At 37.6% G+C, this 24550-nt stretch overlaps 2 protein-coding genes across 2 annotated transcripts; one reads left to right on the top strand and one right to left on the bottom strand.

The window, feature by feature from the left end:
- Nucleotides 1-3322: 3322 nt before the first annotated feature.
- On the bottom strand, nt 3323-21227 carry glu (structural maintenance of chromosomes 4-like protein gluon). The gene is made up of 24 exons (XM_034970488.2): nt 20798-21227; nt 19804-19995; nt 19014-19190; nt 18408-18512; nt 17398-17585; nt 16311-16451; nt 15793-15961; nt 15312-15424; nt 14754-14966; nt 13975-14097; nt 13082-13199; nt 12464-12666; nt 11555-11739; nt 10908-11037; nt 10323-10464; nt 10008-10136; nt 9237-9394; nt 8412-8550; nt 7717-7896; nt 6950-7132; nt 5494-5623; nt 5015-5132; nt 4418-4601; nt 3323-3607 (listed from the first exon to the last, which is right to left on the bottom strand). Exons 1-24 carry the CDS (start codon nt 21053-21055, stop codon nt 3446-3448), a joined length of 3840 nt encoding a protein of 1279 aa, XP_034826379.1. The 5' UTR covers nt 21056-21227; the 3' UTR covers nt 3323-3445.
- Nucleotides 21228-22631: 1404 nt separating this feature from the next.
- Prp38 (pre-mRNA processing factor 38) lies at nt 22632-23916 on the top strand. Its single transcript, XM_034970497.2, has 2 exons — nt 22632-23303; nt 23678-23916. Exons 1-2 carry the CDS (start codon nt 22642-22644, stop codon nt 23883-23885), a joined length of 870 nt encoding a protein of 289 aa, XP_034826388.1. The 5' UTR covers nt 22632-22641; the 3' UTR covers nt 23886-23916.
- The last annotated feature ends 634 nt before the right edge of the window (nt 23917-24550 follow it).

The following is a 24550-nucleotide window of genomic DNA, read 5'->3' as shown; positions in this document are numbered from 1 at the left end:
GAAATCAAGATTCAAGATTCAAGATTCAAGATTCTTTATTTGCAGAAACATTTTTACAATGAGATGTTTATAAAAAAAATCCGGTATAAATATTTCACCTTACAATAATCAGGCATGCAAAATTAGTACATAGTAAAATAATTTAATTTTTAACATATTATATTCCTTAAAATTAAAAATTTCATCTATTGTAATACAAATTAGAGCTTAGATTAGATATTATGATCAAATTGTCTATAGGCAGCTGTACCATGCACCACCAACTAGATTTAAAAAAAAAAAAAAAAACGGGCCGAATTGAAAACCGCCTCCTTTTTTTTTTTTTTTTTTTTTTTTTTTTTCTGAAAAGATATTTAATTTATTTATTTAGGTATTCAGCTACACTGTAGAAACAATTAAATAATAGCCACTCAAATAATTTACGTTTGAGTGTATTCAGCGACATTGATTCTGCTTTCAAATCATTTGGTAGCTTATTATACAATTTAACACTCATTGCATAACAATTTTTACAGAAGAATGTAGTGTTTATCTTATGAGGTATAATTAGTCTATTTGTGTTTCGATTATTTCTAGCAGGTAGTTTTCCTTGACGAGCTTTTGTAAATAGTGCATTGTTTTTCTTTACAAATATAATAATTTCATAAATATACATACATGGAAGTGGAAGTATTTTTAACTTTCTAAAAAGTGGTCTACATGGATCGAGAGGACCTGCTCCACAAGTCGCCCTAACACATTTCTTTTGCACTCTAAAGACTTTATTTATATCGCATGAATTTCCCCAAATGATTAGTCCATAACGAAGGCTACTTGATATATAACCGTGGTAAGCCATTAGCGCGGCCTGCACATTCACAGTTTTATACAACCTTCTTAGTGCAAAGACAAATCTATTTAGTTTCTTACATATCTTTGCTATATGTAATTTCCAGTTACAATTGCGATCTATGTCTAATCCTAAAAATGTCGTTACTTTATCTTGTTCAATTTTTTGCCCATTATAGTGAATGTTCAAATCTTTCGGGACAATGTAAGTTTTTTTAGTAAATTGAATATACCTGGTTTTGTTTATATTAACGGTTAAATTGTTGCTCTTTAGCCATTTAATTATACTTTCTGTAACCTCATTTATTTCCGGTTCGAGTTCATTATTCCTTTGTTCTATTACAACAGAAATGTCGTCAGCAAATAACGTACATGGTTGGTTAACGCAATTTGGCAGGTCATTTATGTATATAATAAACAATAAAGGACCTAGCACGCTCCCTTGGGGCACACCAGTTGAATTGATCTTACTATTGGATATAAAAGGTGTAATTGCTGAGTCAATTTCTCTTCTGAATCTGAACCGGAACAACACTATTTTTGTTAAGATATCAATATTTTTAAGTTTGACATTTATTTTCTAGCTGGCATTTTAGTCTCTGGGATAAAAAAATAGACGATACGTTGCGATGCGGCCCACGCCACCCCGCTGCGACCCGCCATAATGTGCGCTTACTTTTACTTATATTAAATCTTTTAGTTAAATAAAGGGATGTAAGACATCTCTCGGTGCATATATTTTTCTAGCAAGCAAGAGATCCTAGATTCGATTCCCGTCTACTTCAATTAAGAAACACTTCGAAATAATACACTGTCTAATCGCTTCGCACTTCCTTACGGTACAGCTCCTCTATTAATCGGGATTCGGCAAATGATGCGCGTCTATAATGTTTTTTATTTTATTAAAGTGAGTTCCCACTTCAGCATTTTAATCTACTTTACTCTATTTTTAAATTGTGCACTTTTTTTTAAGGCTACTCTAATTTCAAGGGCTCTTTTCTGGTCCGGCGCGTCGCGTCGCGCTGTTAACTCAAACAAACATTGCCAAGTATGAGAGCATTTATGCAGAAGCGTTTGCTTGTTATATGGCGTCCGCGTAGTACGACGCGCGACGCAACGCACCGTGCGACGCGCAACGCGCTGCCTCTTAGGAAAAGTGCCCTAAGGTATACAGTGCGACAAGGCTCTCTTGGCACTTGAATGACACTGACAAGGGGTCGCTGTTGGAGAACAAAGGCTTAGAATATTCAAACAAGAACAAAGGGGACACTTGACGGCAACGTTAGTTCCGATTTTCGCCACGCGCCAAGATAGCCTTGTCGCACTGTACTTACCTACGCGTCCAATTTTCATAAGATTTGCTTTACCAAGACTTTAAAGGGTCTACACTATTTGTATAGGTAATTTACTTTAAACTATTGCAATACAACGTTATTTTTTGTTAAAAAGCCTCAGTAAAAAAAGTATAAAACCTTTTATCCTAATAATCTGTATAGAAAAAATAGAAATTCACAAAGTTATACAAGTTATTTTTATTAGGTCATGTTCGCACCAAAACCTTTGCGCCGATGGCGGCCCTACCCATACTTGAGGCTAGTGTAGTTAATAATAGTGCCTCCAGTAAAAAGGGCACAATTCAAACTCGATACTTTCCGGTAAAAAACTTGATTTTTAGTAGATACCTATTTTGAATGATTTTTAATATTTCAGTTGAAATCATAACTTCTTTTGAATGGAGTCACATTATAGTTTCATTTAAAAGAAGTTATGATTTCCGTTATTATTATACCCGAGAACCTCGTAACAATAACGAATTACCAGGAATATCTTGGAACTTCGATAATAATAATAGTGCTTCGTAGAGAAAACTTTGTTAACGTGATTGAGGTTGTATGGCGAGAGATCGAAGATCTTGTGGCGACATCTAGTTTGTGCATAGTATGTTACTTCGTCGGTGCGTGTGAAAGTTTTTTGCTATTTTCTGAAAAGTATCCAATTTGAGCTGTGTTAACTGACACTGAATAATAGACATCGCGCGCCGCCCGACCTATGTAAGAAAGTAGTGTATCACACTTTGTAAGTTATTAATACATTTTTAGGCTGAAATGTAACATTTAAAAATTATTGCAATCGATTAGCTTACTGATTTTTTTTATTAACAAAACATAACGTTGTATAAATAGGTATGTTACTTATTGTATAAAAAGTTGTATATTGTATTAGGTATATATGTACATGTGATTACTCCTAATACAAAATAAAATTTAATTATGTTAAAAGTGAAAAGTTTTATTTAAAACTCCAATTGGAACCCTTTTACATTAAATGAAGATTTGGATGAAAGGATAAGATGACGGCAGGGTCAGACAGGCGGTTAACAGACGGTTAAAATTACGTTACGGTTGTGGCTTCACTCTTATTTTCATGCGTTCCACGCAGGCCTAATCAGCATCCTACTTGTTCACAGTTCAAACTACAATAAATAAAACACACAACATGTAATATTAGTCTTTATTTGTACCAACACTAAGGCATAATTTCACTTGCGTTCGTCGTTTCTATAATAGCCTTTAGTATCTTCAATTTGAATGTAACTCTAGTCCTTATGTCTTGACACTTAAGCCATAATATCCGTAGCAGTCTGTTCAGGCAACTTATTCTCTATAGTGACAGATTTAGTGCAGTCCTCCGTCTTGTAAATGCCGACAAGTCTGTTGGAAACTTCGAACATGTTGTACCGGAGCGATATTATTATGAATTGGGCGTTTTTGGTACGTTCCTGTAATAAAGATGACATTAAAGTGACAATAGGGACTTACCGCCGTACTCAGAGTCGCTAATCGTTACTTAAGATTGAGTTAAAACGAGACAGATTTATGTGAGAGATCTCGTTTTAACTAAACTTAAGTAACGATTAAGCGACTCTGAGTACGGCGGTATGACTACTAGTCAAATCAGCAATTTTTGATCAGACGTCACAACGCTCGCTTAGTAAGGGAGCTTGTATGAAATACATAGATGTGACGCGATAAAGATTTGGCGTACTGATTTGGTACAAGGTATAGTTAGCAAACTTTAAACCAGCAGTGGGTGTGGATTTTAAGAACTTTGAAAGACCCTCTATTTATGTATATCTTTTCTTACTTGGGTCTTCATTGCCACAGCGGAACATGCTTCCCAACATGCTTATTATTTCCCAATGTCAAAGTCAAAAGGTTTCAACATCTATTGATTGTTTATTAGCTTAACGAGCTTAATGACAGCTTACGAATCTAACAATTTTGATTTTTGACTATCAACAAGAGTAACATGATACCTATCAGTATTTTTATAAACGCGAAAGTGTGTTTGTTGGTTTGTCCTTCAATCACGTCGCAACGTAGCAACGGATCGACGTGATTTGCATGAGTATAGTTACAAGCCTGGAGAATAGTAGCATAGGCTACTTTTTATCCCCGAAAATCAAAGAGTTCCCACGGGAGTTTCAAAAACCTAAATCCACGCGAACCAAGTCTCGGACATCAGCTAGTTTTTAATAAATCATTTGACTTTGACTTTAACTTTGACTTAAAATGCTTAACCTGCTTACCTTAATATAATTAGCAACGATAGAGACGTTCTTGAAGTCCAAAGCAGCGTCGATTTCGTCCATAACATATAAGGGGGTAGGTTTATAATAATGTAATGCGAACACCAAGGCGAGGGATGACAACGTCTTCTCTCCTCCGGAAAGGTTTGATATGTTCTTCCACGATTTGTTTGGAGGGCGAACACTGAAAAGGCAAGAAAATACTTACCTATAGTTACAGAAAAAAACTGGCCAAGTGCGAGTCAGGCTCGCGCACCGAGGGTTCCGTAGTACAGTCTTATTTTTTCGACATTTTGTACGATAAATCAGAAATTATGATTCATATAAATAAATAATAATCTGTTTTAGAATAATGAAATGAAAATGTCGAAAACATACGACTGTATTACGGAACCCTCGTTACGCGAGCCTGACTCGCACTTGGCCGGTTTTTTCTGTTACTAATGAAAACAAAGACAAAGTTTGTTCTGCCGATTTCTGCCGGTCGGTATAATCCCTTCCCCCTTCTGGCCTCAGATCCGCAGAATTGCTCTGTCAAGACGTCTGTCGTATGAAGTGTCTGTTAGGCTGTAATATGATTAAGGAAATATGGATTACCTAAATGTGATTCCTTCAGTGAATGGGTCCAAAGAATCCACAAGTTCCAACTCTGCGTCACCACCTAGTGTTATCATTTGGTACATTTCCTTCAGTTTCGTTGTTATTGTATTGAAACCTGGAATTAAATAACATATTATTCAAGTTACTGTATTTCGTTTTAAGGAATTAAAATATATTAAACAAAGTCGGTCAAGTGAGAGTCGGTTTTGGGGACGTCGGGTTCCGTACCATCGTACAAGAAAATATAATATAATATTTTTAACTGAAAACTATGTTTTCGATTTCGAATTGAATTGCGGATGTTTTTGAAAACATTTTCGAATTGTATTTCGAATATTTTTTGAAAACATGTTTGTGATTGGTTGGTGTCTCAAAATGGCCAATGAAATTTTTTGCTCTATCATTTGTATGGGATTACGTGACAGAGAGAGCCCTATACTAACTTGTTTCGGTGGATGTAGTATAGTATTGCTTACCACATAGAAAGTCTGTAGTCCTCTTCTTTCTCAGCTGGTCGTATAGAGCTCTCATTTCATTCCTCTTTGTTGTAATCTCATCCAACTCCGCTGCGCGTTTAAGGTAGAGCTCCTCTTTTGTTCTGTAGTCCTACAACATATTTTGTAAAATTAGTCGCAAAAAGCTGGATTTTAAAGAAAAATTCGATTTATTTTAATGCAGATACAAGATAGCCCTTGACTGCAATCTCACCTGGTGGTAAGTGATGATGCAATCTAAGATGGAAGCGGGCTACCGTGAAAGGAGTATAGCAGTTTTTATTAAACCCATACCCCCTTGGTTTTTACACGGCATAGGACTACGGACACGAAAAAAGGACTACCTTAGGACTACCTGCGTCAAATGTACTAACATATGACGCCTGCCAGTGACGTCGAAGCCTCGACGTTTGGTTAGAAGTTCCCTAACTATCGTGAACGGTGCCTATGTTAAAAATAAATTATTATCTATACATATATAAAAGGAAAAGGTAAGTGATTGACTAATCTATAAACGCACAGCTCAAACTACTGGACGGATCGGGCTGGAGAAGGGTCACGCCCCATAGAAAAAAAACCCAGACCCGTCAGAAACGAGACATATCTCATTTTTTTTGTTATTTTTTATGTAGTTCAATTATATATTTTTTATATTTGAAATCAATGGCTAACACCAAAATATTGCCTTATGTTTTTGTTCAGGCGTTACACAAAAAAATACAAAATGCCTATTTATCTATAAAATTCGTAAACGTATGTAACTAAATGACAATGCAAAAATCAAGTCCGGTAAAGAGAAAGCAAAAAATCAATGAAAAAAATGTGAAAACAAAAACACACAGATCTCAACTCAGAATGCGAAGGACCGCGCCCATAGATAATACACTGTTGCACCGGCTGTCGAAAAAAATAATTACATAATCCAGCTGCATCTCCAGGTCACCTAGATACATCCCAATTCCCATAGCTTTTTTATCATCATTTAGTTTTCGTTTACGAATTTTTAGATAAACAGGCATGTTGTATTATTTTTTTGTGCAACGCCTGAACAAAACATAAGGCAATATTTTGGTGTTAGCCATTGATTTCGAATATAAAAAATATATAATTTAACTATATAAAAAATAACAAAAAAAATTAGATATGTCTCGTTTCTGTCGGGTCTGGGTCACAGATGACCCTTCTTTTTTGGCATACAGATAGCTATTATGACGTAGGCATCCGCTAAGAAAGGATTTTTGAAAATTCAACCCCTAAGGGGGTGAAATAGGGGTTTGAAATTTGTCTAGTCCACGCGGACGAAGTCGCGAGCATAAGCTAGTTATTAAAATAGTCTTCCAAAAAACATAAAATTCACGTCCTCAGTTTTAATTTTTTATTATTTCAATTATCGATTAAACTATAAAATCGGCCAAAAGTCTGTAAAAAACATGTATACCTGTATAGCCTGAACGTTGGGCTTGTTTTCCCCAATCCTGGCCTTCTGCGCCGTGAGTCTGTTCCTCAGCTCATTCACCTCACACTCTTCTAACTCCTCGGACGTGTGTCGCTCGAGAGGGGTCGGCCGTTCGATTCCCGGCACGCCATCTAGTCCAGGATCCTCCAGTTTTAGCGATTTTAACTGGAATGGATAATTTCAAGTTTTATGTGCAACACTGTAAGATAATGACAACAGCGCCATCTATATGTGATTTGTTGAATTAAAATTAATTTATCAAATCACATATAGATGGCGCTGTAAATAAAATATGTTCACAAAATTTTTCGTTTCCTACAAGGGTTCCTTTTTTCCCCTTTGAGGTACAGAACCCTGAAAAGGATATAAATAAGGTCAAAGGCTGCTTGTAAGAGATTGCTTTAGCAATAAGACCGCCCTTGCACCCATTTTGTATAGTTTCTTCTGTAACTAGTATTGTTTTTCTGTATTTAATGTGTGTCCTGTAAAGATTTCTAAATCCATACTAATATTATAAATGCGAAAGTGTGTCTGTCTGTCTGCTAGCTTTTCACGGCCCAACCGTTCAACCGATTTTAATGAAATTTGGCACAGAATTAGCTAAAATCATGAAATTTGGTACAGAATTAGGGGAAGGACATAGGCTACTTTTTATCCCGGAAAATTAAAGAGTTCCCATGGGATTTAAAAAAACCTAAATCCACGCGGACGAAGTCGCGGGCATCATCTAGTAAATAACAAATAAATACCTCTTTCTCCCACGTAGGCGTCTTCGTGGTAAATTCTTTAATTGACTTCTCCATTTTGCTGACGGCGTTGTTAGCCTCGAGCCGCTCGCCCTTTACCTTGTTTTCCTTGCTTTGTAACTTCGATATTTCTTGTCTTAAACCGCTGAATTCGCTCGTGCCTTCGTTGATTTGTTCCTCTAACTATGAAATAGAAATAAATTTTATTCTTTTACCATCGTCGGCTTTCGAATCATCAAATGAATCTACCATGGGTCAATACTCATATATGTGCCATCGACAGCCCTCGTGCAAGGGCTATCTCCCTGGTACCTCCATACTAGATTAAACACCGACGTATGTGCTAAATTTAAGTGCTACTCTACAAAAAACACTAGGCTCAAGACCTAAAGTCACGAGGTTTGACAGTTTTAAATAAAACTAAGTTTGTCTGTCCCTTTTTATTGCATTGGTTAGAAAAAGATGTGAATACTCTAATATTTAGTTGCCACCACATTCAGTATCATTGTGTTAGTTAAAATTGAATAAAATATAAAATATAGTCCGTTCAAAATAAGTTATCACGCGCCATTTTAACACTATGTGTCAACTGTAAGTAAGTACGGGTCACCTTTAAAATAAGGACTAAAATCGTACTTTTGGCATGACATTTGACACAAAGCTATGGCGCGTGAGAACTCATTTTTTACGCATTATACCTCATCGCATTCCTTTTGGAACTGTGCGCTGTCCAAACTGAGTTGTTTCTTTTGGCTATTTAAATTCTCTACATTCTTTTCCGTTTCCTTCAAATCTGATTCCATCTGATTGATCTTGTCTTTTGACTTCTTTGAATTCCTGAAAAAAGATTGTTTTATAACGATTTCGAATATTTTTACCCTATGGCGCATTTAAAAGCAGCAGCTTTTCAAGTAGTACTGGTACCTCCTCGCGGATTTGAGATTTTTAAAAAGCCCATGGTAACTCTTTTATTTTCCGGGATAAAAAGCAGCTTAAACCACTCTCCGGTGGTTAACTATATCCATACAAAAAAAATGACGCCGATCCGTTGCTCCGTTGTGGCGTAGTTAAAGGAAAAATCAACAATCAACGTATGTGCTTTGTCCTTTATACGTTTTTTTGCATGGAGATAATAGTCTTGGACTGTAGTAATAAAAAGAAGTGATTTTTTGTATAGCGCTAGTTTATGGGGCTAGAATTCACCATTAAAGCGAATAATTTAAAAAATCACGATTTTTATTTATTTTTAACATAATTAATCAGTAACATCACGCTGCAACGGAAGATGGGTAATGACGTCACAATGCGTAAACGACAAATATTTTTCAATATTTTGACATAAAAATATTTTCCAGAAATTACTCTATTTTTAAGGACAGGACCAACAAATTCCTAAAAGGCCGGCAACGCAGTTCCTCTGGTGCTGCAAATATTCATGGGCAGCGGTAATCATTTAACATCAGGTGCCCCGCCTGCTCTTTGCTCGCTTGCTCTATTTATAAAAAAAAGTTGTAATATTATACCTGATGCTGGTGTTGATAGCAACTTTAAGTTTAGTGATTTCGGTGGAGATCTTGTCTATCTTCTTAGTGAGGTCGTCCACACTCTTCTGCAGGTCCTTCACTTTGTTGCCCGCCACCGCCGCGATTTGCGCGTCTACGCCGTAAACCTCTTTTTCTACCTAATAATATTAATCTTAAAAATTAAAAAACCGGCCAAGTGCGAGTCGGACTCGCACACGAAGGGTTCCGTACTATCGTACAAAATATTTTAATATTTTATGTGCAACACTGCAAGAAATGATAACAGCGCCATCTATATGTGATTTGATAAAGTAATTTTTAATTAAAATTACTTTATCAAATCACATATAGATGGCGCTGTAATTAAAATGTGTTCACGAAATTCTTCATTTTTTTGGTGATGTAACCACAAATTCATTTTCCGGATTTATTCCTTTATTTTGCTATGACATGATTCTAGGTCAACAGGAAGTGCCCTATAGGTTTTCTTGACAGACACGCAGACGGACGGACAAACAGACAGAGAGACAGACAGACAACAAAGTAATCCTATGAGGGCTCCTTTTTCCTTTCGAGGTAAGGAACCCTAAAAAACAGCTAAGTGCGAGTCGGACTCGCACACAAAGGGTTCCGTATCATCCTACAAGATAAAATACTTAGTACTATTTAATTTTTTGTATAACTATGCAGCGGGCGACGATGGCGAGATTGGAGAGAGAACTATGTTTGGAGTTTCTCTACGTGATCCAACGGCAGCCTAATGTTACATACCTCTCCTGCATCGTGTTTCGCCTTCTCCATTTTTTCCTCGGCGGCTTTCACAACTTTTTCTAACTTCGCCTTCTGCCTTGCGTCCACTTTGCTCGACGCAACTTTGCTTTCTTGTTGATTTATTTGATGCTGAAAAAAAGAATTTAAATCAAAAAAAATCGCGAAATTTTACAAAATACAGGATTTTTTTTATATTTTCGCGTTTTTTTGTGTATCATATCAGTAAACATCAGTAGTATTATCTGTCTTCGTTTTTGCTAGCGTTCTGGTTACACCCTGTAGATGAATTAGTTTATAAGGGTGTTCCACACTCACCTCCAGTGCAGGCACTTGTTCAGTCAAGCTCTTGGTCTCGATGTCCAGTTTGTGTAATGTCACCTTACCCTCCCGCACACTTCTCTGAGTGGACGCGAAAGACTCTTCCAAATTCGCGTGCTCAGTGCGGAGATCTGATAACCTAGAAAAGTACATTGAATTAGAAAAGGTACATTTACACTGGACTTCATAGTCAAGATAGGGGATTCTTGGAACTATTGGACAAGTGTCATATTCAACCTTTATGCAATGTATTAATCGTCCTCTAAAGAAGCCCCTATCTTACGGGATACGGTTTTACCACTCCCGGACATTGTAGTGGAAGTCCCTACACGAGACCTATGTCCAGCTGTGGACGTCTAGATATAAGGCATATCTATGACATACCTCTGTTCAAGCGAAGCTAGTTTCCGCTCGTTCGCCTGTATGACAGTGGGGTCATTCTCACTCGTGTCCTGTTGTACCGAGCTCGACATTCGGCCACGCGATACGGTTTTATCACTCCCGGACATTGTAGTGGGAGTCCCTACAAGAAACCTATGTCCAGCTGTGGACGTCTAGATGTGAGGTGTATCTCTGACATACCTCTGTTCAAGCGAAGCTAGTTTCCGCTCGTTCGCCTGTATGACAGCGGGGTCATTCTCACTGGTGTCCTGTTGTACCGAGCTCGACATTCGGCCACGCGATACGGTTTTACCTCCTCCGGACATTGTACCTAAAATATTACAAAAAACCGGTCAAGTGCGAGTCAGACGCGTACACGAAGGGTTCCTACACATTTATGCTGTATATATTATCAGGATATATCTTGATGTTATGTATCGCTATAATATTTAACAAAAACAGTGAATTTCAGATTTTTAACTTAGCAATACAGTGCGACTAGGCTACCTTGGCGCGTGGAGAAAATCGGAACTAACGTTGCCGTCAAAAGTCTTCTTCTTGTTTGAATATTCTAAGCCTTTGTTCTCCAACAGCGCCCCCCTGTCAATGTCATTCAAGTGCCAAGAGGGCCTTGTCGCACTGTATATGGGGACAGCGTGATACTTGACAAGATGGCGGCGTTAGTTCCGACTTTCGCCACGCGCCAAAAGAGCCTTGTTGTCGCACTGTACAAAGTTTAGAAAGAGAAAATTAGTTTGTTAAAATTAAAAGAATTTTTTATATAATTTGAAATTAGATATAATATATCTAATTTCTTTTGATAAAAAAATTCTTTAACCACAACTTACCAGCAATTTCGATAACTTTTCCGTCGAGTGAAACAACCCGATACCTCGTAGCTCCGTACGCGATCCTTGTCGCCTGGTCCAAGTCTTCCGCCACCAACGTCTCATTCAGAGCGTAATAGAACGCCGGCAACACCCTCTCGTCCTTCACTTTCACTAAATCGAAGAGACGTGGAACGTTTTCTGGACTGAAATAAAATTTATATATACAGGGTGTAACCAGAACGCTGGCTAAAACAAAGACAGGTGATAGTACTGATGATGAGTGATATGATACAATATTAAACAGAGATCAACTTACATTAGATGACAAGAGCGTCTGCACCTATCGATACGATGTTCCAATATAATGTGACCCCTGACAGTCTACATATTACGATATTGTCGAGATCAAGTCCAATAAAGCTTGACCTCCCGTCCGTTTACACCACAATATTAAACAGAGGTCAACTTACATTAGATACCAAGAGCGTCTGCACCTATCGATACGATGTTCCAATATAATGTGACCCCTGATAGTCTACATAATACTATTGGTACAGGGATCCAGTTACATTAGTTTTGACGATGATACTTACTATTTTGGTCTTATTCTGGATCCGACTGAGCAAATGCTGCTGTTTCTCGAGCGGTATGAAGGTAGCTCGGCCTATGTTATCTCTCTTTAGGAATTCGACACAGGCTTGCGCGGTGTCGACGGTGTCTTACTACGATATTGTCCAGATCAAAGTCCAATAAAGCTTGACCTCCCGTCCGTTTACACCACAATATTAAACTGAGGTCAACTTACATTAGATATCAAGAGCGTCTGCACCTATCGATACGATGTTCCAATATAATGTAACCCCTGATAGTCTACATAATACTATTGTACAGGGATCCAGTTACATTAGTTTTGACGATGATACTTACTATTTGGTCTTATTCTGGATCCGACTGAGCAAATGCTGCTGTTTCTCGAGCGCTATGAAGGTAGCTCGGCCTATGTTATCTCTCTTTAGGTATTCTACACAGGCTTGCGCGGTGTCGACGGTGTCAACTACGATATTGTCGAGAGCTCCGCAGCAGGTGGAGATCGCTACATCGTATTTTGCGTCTATACCGCCAAGGTCACCCTGGAATCATATTCAAAGAGTAGCTTATGCTCGCGACTCCGTCCGCGTGGACTACACAAATTTTACGGCCCTATTTCACCCCCTTAGCGGTTGAATTTTCAAAAATCCTTTCTAAGCGCATATCTACGTTATAATAGCTATCTGCATGCCAAATTTCAGCCCAATCCGTCCAGTAGTTACAGCTGTGTGTTGATAGATCAGTCAGTCAGTCACCTTTTCCTGTTATATATATACTAGCTTATGCTCGCGACCCTTAAACCCCTAAGAGGGTAAAATAGGGGTTTGAAATTTGTGTAGTCATAGGATAAGCTAGTTATTGTATAGATTTCGCACGCGATTCACATTTTTCACATTAATTCACATTTGGTCAGGTTTTAAGCAGGTCATATCTTTTTTTAAACTAAAAAAACCTCACCAGTCTCCCAAAAATACCAGGTAAGTTTCCCGTCTTCTTTTCTTTCATCAGAGCGTCTAATACCCTTCCACGGGATCGGTTGGCAGTCATCGCTTGCCTCGATTCTTCCAATTGACCTCTAAAATCATTTCAATACAATTATAAAAAGTGTCCAAAGTCCAAAATAGTCTCGTCGCGTCGTCGTTGAAATAGTGCTGATAATTAAATTATTATTTACTAGCTGATGCCCGCAACTTCCCGTGGAAACGCTTTGATTTTCCGCGATAAAAAGTAGCCTATGTCATTCTCCAGGTCTTAATCTATACCCATACAAAAAATCACGTCAATCTGTTGCACCGTTGCGATGTGATTGAAGGACAAACCAGCAAACCAACCAACAAACACACTTTCGCATTTATAATAAGGGTACTGATTAGTCTTGTCTTGGTTTCGTCTTGATCATGTCTTGGACTTGTTTTGGGCGTGCCTTGGTCTTGCTTTGGTCGTGTCTTGGGAACTCTTCGCTTTTCAAAGACCAAAAGTGGCCAGTGTCCTTCCCCGGGATGTAAGCTATCTCTGTACTGTTCGTCGAAATTGTTTAACCTGATGGGCTGCTGACACACTTTCGCATTTATACTCAGTACCCATATTTTAAATACGAAAGTGTGTTTGTTGGTTTATTGGTTTCTTGATTTGTCCTTCAATCACGCAACGGAGCAACGGATCGACGTGATTTTTTACAGGGGTATAGTTAAAGACCTGGAGAGTGACATAGGCTACTTTTTATACAGGGAAATCAAATAGTTCCCACGGGAATTTCACCCTAAACGATTTTTAGGTTTTTATGGGATAAAAACTATGAAGACGCGGGTGTCAGCTAGTATTATATCAGTAAAGACTATTTGTGACATTACCTTAAACTTCTTGCTTCAGTGGACACGGTCCCTTCTTCTCTCTTAATGGCCTGGAGTTTAGTTTGTATTTCATTTAGTTTTTTCTCTTGAGCGGGTATTGTGGACGATAGATTTTTGCGTAACCTAATAAAGAAACATTTATTAATATAATCTTATTCAAATACATTTTTAGGATTCCGTATATCCAGCGAATAAAAGGACGAAGATCACTTCGCTGTCTGCCTGTCTGCCGTGTTTGTCAATTCGGGGAACCGAAACCTATAAACCTTGAATGGGAAGCTGAAAGAAATCTCTGTTTAGAGATAAGCATTTCCAATGTAACTTAATTTATTACTACTATGTAACTACAATTCCGGTACATGAAAAATAAAAAATCTCCATAATGATCTCAAAGGTGTGTGAAGTCTGCCAATCTGCATTCGGCCAGCGTGGCAGACTATGACCTAAGCCTTTCTCACTCTGAGAGGAGACCCATGCTCAGTAGTGGGCCGGTAATGGGTTGATCATCATCATGATGATGATGATGATGAATGTCTTATAGCACAAGGAAAAAAATCCGAAAACCTTGAATTTGTGGTTCCATCACTAAAAAATCAAGGATTTGTGTTCCCGAAATTATTAGTATACTAAATCACATCAAGATGGTGATGATTAACTTGGCAATTTTTATTATACTGGTTTGAAATTTCTTGTACGATGGTACGGAACCTTTCGTGGGCGAGTCCGACTCGCACTTGCCCGGTTTTTATGACTATACTATTTAAGGATGGATTACTTACGCGTTCTTTTCTTCTAAATTCCTAGTGGCGTTTTCGTATGCCTGTTTTAAATTCTCATATTTCTCAGCTTCCTTTTCCTCTGTGCTCAGATATATCTTGAGTTCGGATTCGGCGAGCTTATAGTTCTTGTTCGCTTCGTCTACAATCTTCTTGAGGTCTATTAGCTTTGATTGAAGTTTGTCCTTTTGTTCTTGGAGACCTTGGGTTTTAGACCTACAAAAAAGCAGTTTTTAGGGTTCCGTACCTCAAAAGGAAAATGGAACCCTTATCACTTTGTTGTCTGTCTGTCGTATCTGTCAAGAAACCTATCAGGGTACTTCCCGTTGACCTCGAATTATGAAATTTGGCAGGTAGGTAGGTCTTGTAGCACAAATAAAGGAAAAAATCCGAAAACCGTGAATTTGTGGTAACATCACAAAAAATAATTTAAATGTGTTCTCGAAAAAATTAATTTCCCTATTATAAATGTGAAAGTTTGTAATTGTTTGTTGGTTTATTGGTTTCTCTATAAAATGGTAGAGCTTTGCATTGCATGGTAAATAATTAAAACACGAGTACCTTACACCAGCCATAACAGTTTGCAGTTCCTCCTCGGCAACCACCTTGTTTTCCTTGTGTTTTTCTAATAGTTTCTCACAATCTTCAATTTCACGTTTATTTTTCTCAGGGACCTGTTTTTCAATGTGTTAGAAATTAATTATATACTGAATGACGACTTCCCTGGCGCAGTGTTGAGCGCTATGGTCTTATAAATAGGAGGTCTAGCGGTTGATTACCGGCATTATTAGTGAGCGCTGTTATCTTATTTACGTTTACTCTATGTTGCTATTCAAATAAATTGAAATGAAAACAAAGACGTCGTATTTCGTATGCATTATTTTTCCCGACAATACATATTCTGTGAAAATTTCACTTTCCATCTATTATGGCTCACGAGATACTGCCCGCTGACAGACAGACGGACGGACGGACAGCTGAGACTTAGTAAACGGGTCCACTTGGCAACCTTTGGGTACGGATCTGTAAAGAAAATCCTCACCATTTCCAAATCGATCAATTTCCCCTTCTCTTGTTCCAGCAAGTGTTCTAGAATCTTCCTCTTCTTGTTGGCCTGCGTCAAATCGGCTTGCGTTGTGACGGCTTTACGTTTACACTGCTGCAGCTTCTCGCCTTGCTCGTCTTTTTTCTTTCGCATCTGGTCGTACTGTCTATAATAAAGTATGGTTTATACAGAAATTAGATGATGCCCGCAACGTCGACGATTTAAGTTTTTTTTAAATGCCGTGGGAACTCTTTACCTCTGTAAAGAGATAACCTAACCTAACCTAACCACAAAATCACGGTTTTCGGATTTATTCCTTTAATTATAGCACATAAGACCTTCTTACCTACCAAATTTCATAATTTTAGGTCAACAGTAAGGAACTATAGGTTTTCTTGACAGACACGACGGACAGACAGACAGACAACAAAGTGATCCTATAAGGATTCGTTTTTCCCTTTTGAGGTACGGGACTCTAAAAATAGCTATGAGGACAAAGACGCAGAGATACTTACTGTGTACCATTTTTCAGTTCTGTAGTTTTTTCATGTAAAGTTTCTTTGATTTTGTTTAGTTTCTCGTCAATTTTGGCCAAAACTTCCTTTAGTTCTTCCAGTTCTTTGTTTTTGGCTTCAATCATTTTGTTAGTTTCATGACTAGAATAAATAAATTGCTTTATGTTGTTGAGTAGGACTAGAAGTTAGAACTTAGAAGCAAACAGATACACTTTTGAATCACTACCACAGATTATAAATGCGAAAGTTTGTTTCTTGGTTTGTTCTTCAATCACCTGACAATTGAGTTATAGTTAGAAGACCTAAGGAGTGACCTATGCTACTTTAAAAAAAATCAAATAGTTCCGACGGGATTTTAAAAACACTAAATACACGCGAACGCGACAAAGTCGCGGGTATCAGCTAGTTAAAACTTCGCACAAATAGCCATGCATGCGCAGATTTTCAGCTCTAGGCGTTTTTAACCGACTTCAAAAAGAGGAGGTGGTTTTCGTTTTCATTCGTTATTCGACTATGTTTTTGATTACGGGATTTTTTGATGATCCTTTTTTTGTTTGGCAGGTCATACTTCACAGATAGTCCCATTTTACTTTGGTGAAGATATATTTTAATACTAAAATTTGTATAATAAAAACATTTTTAATGACTAGATAATAGGTACGTCATCCGTACTAGACAAGACTTCATCCACATGAAATCAGGTTTTCTAGGGTAAAAACTAATCTATGTCACTCTCCACGTCTTTAACACTGCAAAAGATCACGTCGATCCATCACTCCATTGAGACGTGATTGAAGGACAAACCAATAAACCAACAAGCAAACTTACTTTCGCATTTTATAATTTTAGAGCCTCAATAGCTCAACCGGTAAAGGAGTGGACTGAAAACCGAAAGGTCGACGGTTCAAACCTCGCCCGTTGCACTATTGTCGTACCTACTCCTAGCACAAGCCTGACGCTTCGTTGGAGAGGAAAGGGGAATATTAGTCATTTAACATGGCTAATATTCTTTAAAAAAAATATGTATATATGTATATATGGGTTGCGTTAAGTTATGACATTAAAGTTATATAGTATGAAGACTCACATATACTTCTGTAACAGCATATTCCTGGTTCTCAGCGCAACATTGGTCAAATTCATGAGCTCCACAGCTTCTCTCATGGGCTGTTCCAGTTTCTGCTTCTCTTGCTCGACCAGGCGGACTCTGTTCAGCTTGTCTTTACGCATTTCCGTGTATTCTTCCACTTTCACTGAGAGCTTTTCTATGGGTTCCTGTTTGGAATAATCACCATCATGATCAACCTATCGTCGGCTCACAACCAAGCACAGGTGTCCTCTCAGAATGAGAAGGGTTTGGCCATAGTCTACTATGCTGGATACTAAGTGCGGATTGGCAGGCTGTACACATTTGAGAACAATATGGAGAACTCTCAGGCACCTCCGATATTTTCCTTCACCATTTAAGCAAGTGATGTTTAATTCGATAAAAACGTACATAACCCTGAAAGTTAGAGGTGGGTGCCCAGGATTGAACCCCCCAACCTCCCAACTAGGATAGCAGCTGGATGTCTTAACCACTAGGCTATCATGGTTTGGAATAACGGCATCAACAAATCCCAGGAAGCAGCTGGATTTGGGCAGCGCAAAACCATGGTGTGTGGAAATCCCTGCAAGAGACCTATGTCCAGCAGTTGTTTGATTTAAGTCCCGCAAATTGCTAAAGCGCGTGGCCGCCACTTTAGTGACGTCAGCACTAGACTGAAGTTTCGAGCTGATGGTATATTTTTATTTCGGCGCGACGTCAAAATGACGTAATTTCGATGTTAATGAGACATGGTTCCAGCTCAATAGCAATTTGCGGGACTTATAATTTTTTTTTTTTTTTTTTTTTAAAAAAGAATATTAGCCATATTAAATGACTAATATTCCCCTTTCCTCTCCAATTAAGCGTCAGGCTTGTGCTAGGAGTAGGTACGACAATAGTGCAACGGGCGGGGTTTGAACCGTCGACCTTTCGGTTTTCAGTCCACTCCTATACCGGTTGAGCTATTGAGGCTCATAAAATCAATAATATTAATGATGATTTAAAATCACCTTATATCTGGAAGTGCCAATAATATCTTCCAAATATTCCAGCATCCCAGACTCATGTTCCGTTAGACCCTTCGGCTTCATCATGGCTATTTGTTCTACTTCACCCTAAAATTTAATAGAAAAGATTATCAGCAGCCTATTAATGTCACAGATGCATAGAAATCCTTGCTCTAGTATCCAAATTTTTTTTATAAAACAAGAAAAAAAGAATTTACCAATTTGGTGCATTAATTTTAGTAATTCATTTTTATTTATATAGAAGACTATCTTATGCTCGCGACTTCGACCGCGTGGACTACACAAATTTCAAACCCCTATGTCACCCCCTTAGGGGTTGAATTTTCAAAAATCCTTTCTTAGCGGATGCCTACGTCATAATAGCTGTCTGCATGCCAAATTTCAGCTCGATCCTTTCAATAGTTTGAGCTGTGAGTTGATAGATCAGTCAGACAGTCAGTCAGTCACCTTTTCCTTTTATATATTTAGATATAATATTACACTAAATGACTTGAGACAAATGCGAAAAAGACTCAGGGCCTCCGCTCTACTCCATTCTGACAATGTTCATTGCACCTTAGAATTTTGTAAAATATAACAAGAAATAACCTGCAGAATGAGAAATCTATTATGATCCAAGTCAATTCCATGTGAATTCAACATTCTGGCGACCTCCTTAAACTGCACTCTTTTGCCATTGAGTGTATAGTACGAGGAGTTGTCCTTACTTGCTGTTCTTGATACTACAATCTCACTGTTTGGAACCACTGTGAACTCTTCACCTTCCTGAAAGATTCATTTTAGTTTAGCATAGCAATAGGATATTTGACAGCATGTACAGTACGTGGCCGAAAGTGATGAAGCCTTTAGAATAACATTTCATCTTTTTAGAGCATTGTCTCTGTCACTCATACCCATATGACGCTTTGTCAGTCTTAACGACCAAGACAGTGCTCTATAAATCTGCTGTCTCCTTCTAAAGATTGATGTTCATCACTTTTGGCTGCGTACTGAAACATATAGAAATAATACTTTTTAATATTTTTTTTTTGCAATGTACATACACAAATTTACAGTTTTCGGAATTGTCCCTTTACTTGTGTTTCATGATTCTAGGTCATCGGAAAGTACTCTATAAATAAATCCATACTAATATTATAAATGCGAAAGTGTGTGTCTATTTGCTAGCTTTTTACGGCCCATAATTCAATTGATTTTGACGAAATTTGGTACAGAGATAGCTTGCATCCCAGGGAAGGGCATAAAGGCAAGGACTATGTTTTATCCCAGAAAATTAGAGTTTCCATGGGATTTTTATGAAACCTAAATCCAGGTGGACAAAGTTGCAGGCGTCATCTAGTAGTAATAGATCTGGAGGTACAGAACCCAAAATACATACCCCATCAACAATCTGACAAAAGTGTACAGCGACACATGCATTTGTGATATTTGGAAACTTGCTAGATGAATGTATGAGGACAGATATCTTCTTAGAACGAATCTTAGTAGCTCTGTAGCCAAATACAAAGAGCATAGAGTCTATAACATTGCTTTTCCCACTGCCATTGGGTCCTATTATAGCTGTGAAACTCTGTGAAAGAAAAGAAAATATTTTTTATTTATTTTTTTAAATTAAAATTTAAAAAATTAAGTTTTTTTAATTTATTTTTACTAGAAGAAAAAAATAGATTTAAAAACATGGGTTGCATCAAAACAAATCTCTTTACAGAAGTGTTGAATTTAAGTTCCTTTTTTTTATTGGACACATTATAAAACTCTTAGTCGAGTTATATGTGCATATGGGACACCACATTAAGTTGCCAAGAAAATTTCCACTGTTACATGATTAATGGAAGGGGTCAACCCTCAACTATGAAGACTATGACACGAAGAGAGAAGCACTGAACATTACTCAAATCGCTGGTAGAATCATTACCAAATGCTTTTAGACCACTAAACTAAGAGTAAAACATTATAAACACTCTATTGATGATTCAAAAACACTTGTAAAAGTTTATTTATTTTACTTAATTTTACTTTAACCACTTTAATGCATACATTACAGAATAAAAGTTCAGAGAATAAAATAATTTAGTAGAAAAAAGTGCGACTTTATCACAAAAGTGATCTATCTCTTCCAGGCAACCTGTACTATATACCTACTTATGAACTTATAGGACTTGGTAATTAATTTGAAATCAATAATCTACTTGCTGACCCGGCGAACTTCGTACCACCTAACAGTCGATTCAGGCAACTTTTTTAATTTTTCTCTCCGTTAGAACCATCCTCGTACTTCAAGTAATATTATCGAGATTCGCGACCAGCAACACATTCAGCGATTCATTTTTATATATAGATTCTATTCTAAAAGAAATAAAAACAAGTGTCACCTTATGAAATGGGCCTAAAGTCTGTACGCCAGCGTAGCTCTTGAAGTTTTCATTAACAATGTGAGTGATTATCAATCTGGGGCCTGTAGCATCGAATGTAAGCGCTGGTTTCGGCGCCGGGGGTATGTAGATGTCGCCTATACGAACTCCGCCTTCTTCGTCGTCAGATATATGGTCAATTTCTCCATTCTGATCCACAGTATTATCGTCCACTTCCATTGGTTCTTCTTCACGTCTTTTCTTCCTTGTTCTTTCCATTTTTGTAAACCACTTACAAGAACTTTTGAAACAAAAATTCACATCAGGTCTGTAACTTTCGCGATTAAAATAATAATTAAACAAAGAATTTTGTATTATTTACAGTAAAAAACGTTACTTTTCACAATAACTTTAAAAGCGCGCTTATTTTGTAGCATTTGACATTTTGAGCTGTGCAATACCTATATAATGTACTCTGTGGCTGTGCATTTGACACTATAACTTTTTAAATTTCGGTGTTTTCGTTCAGAAATACAAAATAAATGGCACTCTAATGGTGTGTCTAGACGACCAGATTCTTGTCTTTCTTGCCAACCATGACAAGTCAGACTCCCAAATCGTAAATAGAAATAATTTTATTCAATCAAAAACCCTATAAGGGTCTTTCCCGAGGTCTTTCAGCCCGATCCGTCCAGTAGTTTTTTTTTTTTTTTTATTTTAAAAAGAATATTAGCCATGTTAAAAATGAATAATATTCCCTTTTCCTCTCCAACTAAGCTCTTCAGGCTTGTGCTAGGAGTAGGTACGACAATAGTGCAACGGGCGGGGTTTGAACCGTCGACCTTTCGGTTTTCAGTCCACTCCTTTACCGGTTGAGCTATTGAGGCTCTGAGTTTGAACTATGCGTTGGTAGATCAGTCAGTCAGTCACCTTTTCGTTTTAAACATATTTAGACTAGCTTATGCTCGTGACTTCGTCCGCGTGGACTAGTTACACAAATTACAAACCCCTATTTCACCCCCTTAGGGGTTGAATTTTCAAAAATCATTTCTTAGTAGATGCCTACGTAAATATCATCTGCATGCCAAATTTCAGCCCGATCCGTCCAGTAGTTTGAGCTGTGCGTTGATAGATCAGTCAGTCAGTCAGTCAGTCACCTTTTCCTTTTATATATTAAAGATTATGTATAATGTGCAGTGCACACTTTTTGTCGATCTAGGCATACATCGTTATGCCGACTCCAGACAATCGGCCAACACTCCATTAACCACAAATGTCGATACTGTGGACGCAATCAAAAACGGACTCTCCACACGCCATAAAGTTCCAAGTTCAACACTTCCAACCTCATTCACTATGGAAGACGTTGTTGAAGTGATTAGTGATAGGTAGTGCTTCTGTGCTATAGTTACCTTTTGAGTGCATCTAATATTTTTTTAATTCTATAGCACTAATTCTCCTTCATAAAACTCCAAAAACAAGACTTTGGTATCGTCACTCCACTCTGTCATGATAAAAATAAATTGGCACGTAATCATTTGCAGCTGCGGTCGCAGCATGCACACGTCTGCCTCACCTAAGTGAAGCTCAAGCGACCGCAATGATGTGTGGGGAGGGTCTGTTCGTGTGAGTTGTCCGACTCCTTTGATCTGGGTATGATTTACCGCCATGCGAGTGATCACGCGCCAACATCAATAAACATCGTCAAACATGTACCTACCTATTATACGAACTACCTCTCCGCACGTGGAATGTTGGACGAACAGTTCGAATGTTGGCTGACTGTGTGGAGCCGCCATAACAAATTCAAATAGTTTTGTCAATGATGGTTTGTGTCATTATTGTCATTTGTCAATCTTGTCAAAATGGCGAATCGAACCGTAAAAGATGCTAAATCTATTCGTGGTACAAATCCTCAATATTTGGTGGAGAAAATAATCAGATCTCGCATTTACGATTCCAAATATTGGAAAGAAGAATGTTTTGCTTTAACTGCCGAATTATTAGTGGACAAAGCCATGGAGTTACGCTACATTGGCGGAGTGCACGGAGGATTCATTTATACTACACCGTTTTTGTGTTTAGTGCTCAAAATGTTACAAATACAACCTGAAAAAGATATTGTGGTTGAATTTATTAAGAATGAGGAGTTCAAATATGTTCGTGCATTGGGAGCTTTCTATATGAGACTCACAGGTTCGTCTTTGGATTGTTACAAATATTTGGAACCCCTTTACAATGATAACAGAAAGTTGCGCCGACAAAATCGCGAAGGGCAGTTTGAAATAGTGCACATGGACGAGTTTATAGACGAGCTTCTTCGAGAAGAACGTCTCTGTGACGTAATTTTGCCGCGAATACAGAAAAGGCATATTCTTGAAGAAAATAATGAATTGGAACCGAAAGTATCGGCACTGGATGACGATTTAGATGAAGATATGCCTTCGGATGAGGATAACGCAGATGGTGAAGCCAAAGAAAATAAAAGAGATAAAGATAGACGAGATAGAGATAGGAAGCGAGATAGGTACAACTTTATTTTTATAATAATTGCATTAATATTATTGTAGCCTAGCACTAAGGAGTAAAACTGCACAGTAGAAGATTTGTAGTGACTAATCTAGTGCTTATCCTTAGTCATGGACCAACCTAGACAGCCTCTACCTACTTTCTTAGCAGTGTGCACCATAATAAGAGCCAGTTGTACTACAGAATGTTAGTGTTAAAATTTATTCTTACCTCCATAATAATGTTATAAATTATTGCCATATAAGTAAACGCCTGATTGATGAGAAGCCCAAATTTTTTTTTGGTAGTTGAATTTAACATTAATGGTATTTGCATGTGGTGAACTGCTTCTAAATTATTATTTTCTCACTTATCTATAATTTTATATTCTAGGTCACATGATCGTGATCGGCGAGACAAAGATCGCAAAAGAGAACGATCCAGAAGCAGAGAACGTGAAAGGCGAAGAGAAAGAGAAAGGGAGAGGGAACGCGAGAGGGAAAGGGACAGAGAGCGTATACGTGAACGTGAGAGAGAGAGGGAAAAGGAAAGAAGAGAGCGACATGAGGTGGATAGACGAAGGGATAGAGGGAGATATTAGATAATTACGAATAAAATATTTTTAAGGAATGTTTTGCTTTTAAATTTTGTACTCTTAAAAAAAATAAATTAATCTTTTGCCAAACATTGATGGAAATAAATATTTCGATGGCTCACTCACCCACTATTGAATGACATTAATTATGCATTTTTTGGTGAAAGAAGGAAGTAGTTTGACCAGAATCTGAGAATTCAGTTTTTATTATTAAACTCACTACCCCTAATGTGTGCTGCATCATACTGAAACGCTAAATAGCTTGGTTTATCTTTACTAATGGCAGGGATGTCGGAAGTGCCAGAAAATATTTACCAGTAGAAAATAGATACCAATATTTTGAAAAAATTTCACAAAAAAATATGGACCCGTGCTCAGTAGTGGGCAGGCGATGGGTTGATCGTGATGCAATAGTTATAGAACAAGTTGGTTTTTAGGGAAACCTCTAAAGGAAAAAGGAACCCTTATAGGATCACTTAGTTGTCGGTCAATCAAGAAAACCTATAGGATACTTTCCGTTGCCCTAGAATCATGAAATTTGGTAGGTCTTATAGCACAAGTAAATGAATAAATTCGAAAACCGCGAATTTGTGGTTACATTACAAAAAAAATTTAAAATGTGTTCATGAACAAATAATTATTAGTATTTTCAATTTTCCAAGTGAGATAAC

The sequence above is a fragment of the Maniola hyperantus genome, chromosome 7, assembly GCF_902806685.2.
Source record: "Maniola hyperantus chromosome 7, iAphHyp1.2, whole genome shotgun sequence".
Taxonomy (NCBI): Eukaryota; Metazoa; Arthropoda; class Insecta; order Lepidoptera; family Nymphalidae; genus Maniola; species Maniola hyperantus.
This window is presented reverse-complemented; position numbering and strand designations above follow the sequence as displayed.

Bases quoted from the DNA above. Each gene is read 5' to 3' on its own strand.
- Prp38 (XM_034970497.2), top strand. From the start codon at position 22,642: ATGGCGAATCGAACCGTAAAAGATGCTAAATCTATTCGTGGTACAAAT. The intron at 23,304-23,677 runs GTACAACTTTAT...TTTATATTCTAG, and splicing joins AGAGATAGGAAGCGAGATAG to GTCACATGATCGTGATCGGC.
- glu (XM_034970488.2), bottom strand. From the start codon at position 21,055: ATGGAAAGAACAAGGAAGAAAAGACGTGAAGAAGAACCAATGGAAGTG. The intron at 13,200-13,974 runs GTAATGTCACAA...AAATGATTTTAG, and splicing joins ACTGAAGCAAGAAGTTTAAG to AGGTCAATTGGAAGAATCGA. The intron at 7,897-8,411 runs GTATAATGCGTA...TCTATTTCATAG, and splicing joins TCCAAAAGGAATGCGATGAG to TTAGAGGAACAAATCAACGA.